The sequence below is a fragment of the Phalaenopsis equestris genome, unplaced genomic scaffold, assembly GCF_001263595.1.
Source record: "Phalaenopsis equestris unplaced genomic scaffold, ASM126359v1 Scaffold000094, whole genome shotgun sequence".
Lineage (NCBI taxonomy): Eukaryota > Viridiplantae > Streptophyta > Magnoliopsida > Asparagales > Orchidaceae > Phalaenopsis > Phalaenopsis equestris.
The window spans coordinates 4,607,867-4,614,993 of NW_018164536.1; the positions used below are offsets into that span (position 1 = coordinate 4,607,867).

The 7,127-nt window shown below is 34.4% G+C and overlaps 1 protein-coding gene across 1 annotated transcript in view; it reads right to left on the minus strand.

Annotated features, from left to right (window-relative positions):
* The window catches only part of LOC110020182 (neuroguidin-like), a 6,619-nt gene extending 3,774 nt beyond the window's left edge, over nt 1–2,845 (minus strand). Inside the window, exons 1-8 of the mRNA XM_020718188.1 lie at nt 2,680–2,845; nt 2,491–2,578; nt 2,245–2,424; nt 1,904–2,086; nt 918–1,091; nt 671–823; nt 425–604; nt 81–263 (exon numbers count right to left, since the gene is read on the minus strand). Coding sequence (XP_020573847.1) covers nt 81–263; nt 425–604; nt 671–823; nt 918–1,091; nt 1,904–2,086; nt 2,245–2,424; nt 2,491–2,578; nt 2,680–2,720 — 1,182 coding nt within the window. The 5' untranslated portion in view covers nt 2,721–2,845. The remainder of the gene's footprint in view (nt 1–80; nt 264–424; nt 605–670; nt 824–917; nt 1,092–1,903; nt 2,087–2,244; nt 2,425–2,490; nt 2,579–2,679) is intronic.
* Between the last annotated feature and the right edge of the window lie 4,282 nt (nt 2,846–7,127).

Genomic DNA, 7,127 nt, shown 5'->3' on the forward strand with positions numbered 1-7,127 from the left:
TCATAAGCCATCACTAAGGAAAACAAAGTACAGACAGTAAATGATAAAGGAAGCAGTTTCACAATTCTAGATCTAATCACCTTCTGAGACTGGCTTGTTTTGCTTACAAGCAAATCCGGGTTTGGGCGGTACCTCAATGGATCTTCCTCTTGAGATTCCACCTTCGACTGCTCCTGTAAAGTTTTCTCTGCAGCAGTACCACCAGCAGCAGCCCTTGTGAGCTTTTGAATTTGGTAATCAAGCTTTTTATCAATTGGCCGAATCTACAACACAAAATGTCAAAATAAGGAAATAAAAAAACAAAAAAAATAAACACAAATTCAAAATACATTTATCAACTAAGTTAGCTGACATTAAACAAAAACTTTAATGTAAATTAACAGAATGGAAAACCAAAAGTTCATGTTTGTATATCATCACAGACCTTCTCAAGAAACAGTCTAATCTCCACAAGGCTCCTGACAACGGGATGGCCTTCAATCGGCAATCCTTTGGCCTTACGAAGAATATAGTAAACTATGGATTGACAATAATTTAGAAGAAGCAAATGCTTCGCCTCCAGGTAGCTCATTCCTTCTGCAGTAGGCAGTTGGCTCTGCTTAACCTAATGACGAACCAAAACATAAGAGTTCCGATAATCCGAAAAAGGTTAACGAGAAATTACTATCACCTTCTGAGTCAGATCTTGCACTTTGATCCTCACGTTATCAAGTCCGTCTTTCATCTCTTTGAGCAACGCGACGAGTTTAGGAGTTTCCCTGGATTCCAGCATAGAAAATATATAATCACAAGAAGGGAAAAGAGGAGAGTGAGCACTATTAACCTAAAGTGGAATTTCAATATAAATGGCAGTTTACTCAGATTTAAAAAAAATATAGTCTATTTATGCATCAAAATATAATGGAAAACTAGATAACCTCTTCAGGTTTATCTTCAAACTCATTCATAAGCTCTTTCATGTAAGAACTTTGTTTCGTCCGCCGCAGCAATTCTTTATCCCTCCTTAGGGCCTGTTTCTCTTGTTTTGACATCTTATCGTCATCCATGCTTGTAGGTGCGAATTTCGGTGGCCGGTATACACCACCAACATCCTAAGTAAGAAAAGGAAAAACAAATGAATCAAATGCATAATTCAATTCAACAAATCAACCTAGGGAAATTTACAAACATACCAACCATTTCCTATGTTTTTACATATCTAACACCTAAATTTTGCTTTTTACATTTATACCACCAAAATCTTTCATACCACATCAAAAATACCACCATTTTAACTTTTAAAAAGTGAAATTTACCTTTTCATACATAGGTAAGGTGGTATGTATGCAAAAATTGAAGTTTAGATGTTAGATATGTGAATACATGGGAACTGAGTGGTATGTATGAAAATCTTCCACCAATCTAATGTGTAAGGAGATACATGAGAGATGTGTGGACTATGCATTTTGGTATAGCTTTGTTTGAGAAGTGAGGAAATGAAATGGCACATCATTAGAAGATAGAAGGAATAAAAGGCATGCAACTTATGACAAAAAACATTAGTTATGAGAATTTTAAAAAAATGCCTATATAAGTATACTGGAAACAATAATAATGATAACAATATCACCAAGCAAAAGAAAGGTAGTATCTTTAGGAATCTATGAAGGGGATAAAAAAGCTTCTCCATATAAATGACATCAAAACTCCAAGTTTGCAATAAATCAACTAGATAAGAGGAACCCACCAGAACGTTGCGAACACACTAACAATCTGAATACATGATATAATAAATACAACTCCCTGAAGTAATGTGATAAAATTCAACTTAAAAAGTACTTCACTCATAAGCCATCACTAAGGAAAACAAAGTACAGACAGTAAATGATAAAGGAAGCAGTTTCACAATTCTAGATCTAATCACCTTCTGAGACTGGCTTGTTTTGCTTACAAGCAAATCCGGGTTTGGGCGGTACCTCAATGGATCTTCCTCTTGAGATTCCACCTTCGACTGCTCCTGTAAAGTTTTCTCTGCAGCAGTACCACCAGCAGCAGCCCTTGTGAGCTTTTGAATTTGGTAATCAAGCTTTTTATCAATTGGACGAATCTACAACACAAAATGCCAAAATAAGGAAATAAAAAAACAAAAAAAAACACAAACTCAAAATACCTTAATCAACTAAGTTAGCTGACATTAAACAAAAACTTTAATGTAAATTAACAGAATGGAAAACCAAAAGTTCATGTTTGTATATCATCACAGACCTTCTCAAGAAACAGTCTAATCTCCACAAGGCTCCTGACAACGGGATGGCCTTCAATCGGCAATCCTTTGGCCTTACGAAGAATATAGTAAACTATGGATTGACAATAATTTAGAAGAAGCAAATGCTTCGCCTCCAGGTAGCTCATTCCTTCTGCAGTAGGCAGTTGGCTCTGCTTAACCTAATGACGAACCAAAACATAAGAGTTCCGATAATCCGAAAAAGGTTAACGAGAAATTACTATCACCTTCTGAGTCAGATCTTGCACTTTGATCCTCACGTTATCAAGTCCGTCTTTCATCTCTTTGAGCAACGCGACGAGTTTAGGAGTTCCCCTGGATTCCAGCATAGAAAATATATGATCACAAGAAGGGAAAGGAGGAGAGTAAGAACAATTTTAGGGTCTTCTAATAATCAAAAAGGAATTGAAAAAAACCTGGATAGGGTTTCCTCATTGAGATCGCCCTGCTCAGCCATTTGCGGCGCTACAACTCTAGAGGTCAGGAAAACACAAAGGAGCAAACCTTCGAGTTTTTCGGCCGGATCTTTTCGATCTGGCTTATTCCATGGGTTCCGTCGCTCCTTTGGTTTAGGTAGATAATACGGTTTTTTTGAACAGGTACCACCTTCAAGCACTGATAGGGTTCTGCAAAGATGCCGCCTTTTCACGAATTTAGGTCAGAGCACGCCGCTGCTCCCGTGAAGCCTCCTGCCGTTCCCGAAACCGCTCGAAGCCGTATTGCCTCTCGCCGTTCCCGAAACCGCTCGAAGCCGCAGGACCTAGGCGAAAATGGGGTTTTCTAGGAGCTTTCTTGGAGCAGCCCTGTTTTCTCGTCAAGTTCTCACCTAGGTTTCGTTTTCGGGAGTTTTTCAGCTGGATCTTCTCGATCTGCTTATTCCATGGGATAGGTTGCTCCTTCGATTTCAGGTAAATAATATGAGTGGGGAGAAGTGAGGATTTTCTTAATCATATCACCAAAAAACCTAATGGGATTTTGCTTCAAAGGGTTTCTCTTAAGAACGGTAAATATGCACCTCTTTATTTGCAAAAAAGATTTTGACCATTGAAAAGTGCTATCTGAAACTTCTTAAATGGACTCCTGGTTTTAACCCTATGGAAGAGCCACCTATTGTGCCTATTTGGATACGGTTTCCAGGATTGAAACTTCATTATTCCAATCCGAAAGTTCTTTATTCCTTAGGATTGATTTTTGGTAAATCATTGAAAATGGATGTGGCTACGAGCACTTTGTCTAGACCCTCGATGGCTAGAATATTAGTTGAACGGGATGTAACTTCTTTTTTTCATGACTCTATTTGGTTGGGTGATTCGAATGATGGCTATTGGCAGAAAGTGGAGATGGAATTTGTTTCGCATTACTGTACAAAATGCAAAATATTTGGACATCTTCTCTCTCTTTGTTACAATGTTCATCATGAACTGCGTAAATATAAAAATGAGTCAAGAATTAATCAGACTGGTTTGCATCATAAATCTAAAGCTCCTCAAATTATCCAGCATAATCTGAATGATAAAGTTGGTTCTTTACATTGTCTAGATCGTAATAATTTTTCTTTACCAAATGAAAATACTGCTATGGTTACTAAAATGCATGTGAATGTCATTCCTGTTTCTATTGCCAATTCACACAATAATTCTGACATTGGAAATTTACTTTCTTATGAGAGGGATCAAGATTTGAGCAATGTTTCTATGACTGATGCTTTCTATTATTGGTACCGTTGTTTCTTTACAATCTTTAGATAGTAATCAATTATCTATACCAAGTGGGAATTCTTCTATAGTTCCTAAATTGGTCGATAATCCTTTGATAATCGAGAATGTTCTTCCTCCATCTGCTATTATACTGTCCAATACTGAGGATAATGGAAATTTGATTTCTAAAGAGTTGGTTAGAGATTTTTACAGCGTGTTTAATTCTAGTAATTTGAATGTTGATAAACAATTGATTGTGCATAGAAGCCCGTTGAAGGAGGTTGGTCCTGCTCTTACTGGAATGGAGTTAGAGGAGGATTGGATGATCCAACGATCATCAAGAAAAAGAAAGTTCTAAGGGTATCGAGAACTAAGATATATTAATCCTGAGGCTTTGCAAGTTTAATTGCAAGGAAAAGAAATTGCTAAGCTGAAATGCTACTGTTACTAGATCGAATAAGGGAAAGATTGTTGTTGATGAAATTTAATATGTTAATTTGGAATATTAGAAGCATAGCAAAATCTTATGCTTCTAATAGGCTTCTTAATCTTATTCGTGCTTATAATTTAAATTTTTTTAGCATTCTTGAGCCTATGATTGCTACTGTAAATAATGATGTTTATATGCAAAGATTTGGTGATTTCAAAGCTTTTGCTAATATAAATAATAAAATTTGGTTTTTATGGAAAGATTTTTTGAAGATTGATATTCTTATCAATCATTCTCAACTTTTGCATATTTGTATTCATTATTCGCAAGATTCTTTTTTTTTTTTGTCTGTCATTTATGTGGGTTGTACTAAACAAGCTCGGGCTGAGCTTTAGAATTTGATTAAATCTATTAATCCTTCTAATGAGGATTGGCTTATGGGAGGTGATTTCAATATTATTTCTTCTGCTATTGAAAAGAAAGGAGGAATCACTCCTAACTTTAAGAGTATTGATGAGTTCAGTGATACTCTGATGGATGTGGGGCTTTATGATTTGGGGTTTCAAGGAAACCCTTTTACTTGGCATAGAGGAAATGTTTTTGAAAGGTTTGACATATATGTTGCAAATACTAATTGGATAAATAAATTCTCTTTGCATAATGTTTCTCACTTAGCTATTGATACTTCTGATCATGCTCATATTCTTTTAAAAATATGGAATAGTTCTTATATCATTCATTACCGATTCAGATTTTATAATATGTGGATTCTTCATGATAATTTTAAGCAGTTCCTTAAAGATAACTGGAAGATTCAGGTTTCTGGCTCTTCCGGTCATAAGCTTTGGGTTTTGCACAAGAATCTTGCTGAAGCTCTTAAGAGATGGAATTGGGATGTTTTTGGGCATCTTCAAAAAAAACATTGAGGCTCTTGAAGAAAAGGTTAAAGGTTTGGAAACTGATTACGCTAATAATAATATTGATTTGCATGTTTTGTTTCAGGGTCAGAAACAGTTGACTGATGCTATTAATATGGAAGAAACCTTTTTTGCTCAAAAAGCTGCTAAGACTCATTTCTTGAATGAAGACAGAAAAACAACCTACTTTCATGCCAGTATTAAGAATCGTCAAAATGCTAACTTGATTTCAAGGATTGTTGGTACAGATGGCACTGTTTTCCATAATCTTAATGATATTGCTATTAATGGTATTCATTATTTTTTTAATGCTTTCCAAAGAAATGGTGATTCCCTCACCCCTATTGATAGGAATCTTTATAGTAGAGATGTTACTATTAATAATGTTTTGCTTACCAATATTCCTAGTAGTGTTGAAATTAAAGAAATTATTGATCTTATAGAAACGGGCATAGTTGTTGGTCTGGATGGTTTCACGGCTGAGTTCTATAAACATGGGTGAGACATTATTCATACTGAAGTTGTTGATACTATTCAAGACTTTTTTAGAGGAAAGGAACTGTCGAGATATTTTAAATCCTCTAATATTGTGCTGATTCCCATGGTGCGTGATGCTAATACCTGGGATGCTTTTCGACCTATTAGTTTGAATATTTTTCTGTCTAAGGTTATCGGTTAAAATGTTGCAACAAATTCTTAATGATATTATTAGCATGAATCAATCCGCTTTTTTGAGAGGCAGGAATATCTATGATAATGCTCTTATAGTAGAAGAGCTTCTCTTGGATATTGATAAAAAAAAAACATATGAGGGAATGCCATCTTCAAAATGAACATTAAAAAAGCTTTTAACACTATTCGTTGGGAATTTATTATTGATATCCTTTAAAGTTATTGGTTTTAATAATATTTTTTGTAAGCTAATTTATAGATTATTCAATGACAACTTTTACTCTCCTCTTATTAATGGTACTAAACATGGTTTTTTCAATGCTCAAAGGGAATCAAGCAGGGAGATCCTCTATCTTCTTATCTCTTGATTATTATTATTACATTTGATTATTTATCTAGATGCTTGAATGGTTTATTTAGTAGATATCCTAGTTTGAATTATAATCATAAAGGCAAATTGTGTATTTCACATTTGTGTTTTGTTGATAACTTGATTATCTTTACCAATTAAAGAGTTTGGCAAGAGATTTTAAATTTTTGGAATATTTTTGGATTGCGAGATTTTAAATTTTTAGAATCTAAATTTTTAGAATCTTTTTGGATTGCTCTTTAATACTTCTAAATGTTCTTTCTACTGTTCGAAAAATATCAATGTTTCTAAGAGAAATTGGATTATGGATTTTATTGGTTGTAATAAAGCTTCTTCACCTTTGACATATCTAGGTTTTCATATAGATAAGGCTAAGAAGAGAAGTGCTCTTTTTCTGAGTTTATTTGATAAAATCAAGAATAAGATTTTATCATGGGAAAATAAGTTTCTTTCTTTTGGTGGGAGGGTAACTCTTCTTAAAAGTGTTCTTACTTCTCTCCCTCTTTATACTCTTCAAGTTATGAATATGCCTTTGAATGTTATTATGAAGATTGAAAATCTTTTTATTTTTGTGGGAAGGTAAAGGTAATTCCAAAATCCATTTGAAGAGTTGAAATAAGCTTTGTAAACCTACAGAGAAATGTGGTCTGGGTTTTAGAAGCTTAAATGATTCTATTAAGATCAATTTTATGAAATTATGGTATCATTTTTGTTAGAATAATTTTATTTGAGCTTCTTTGATGCATGTTAAATGTTGCTCTAATAAGAATCTTATGAC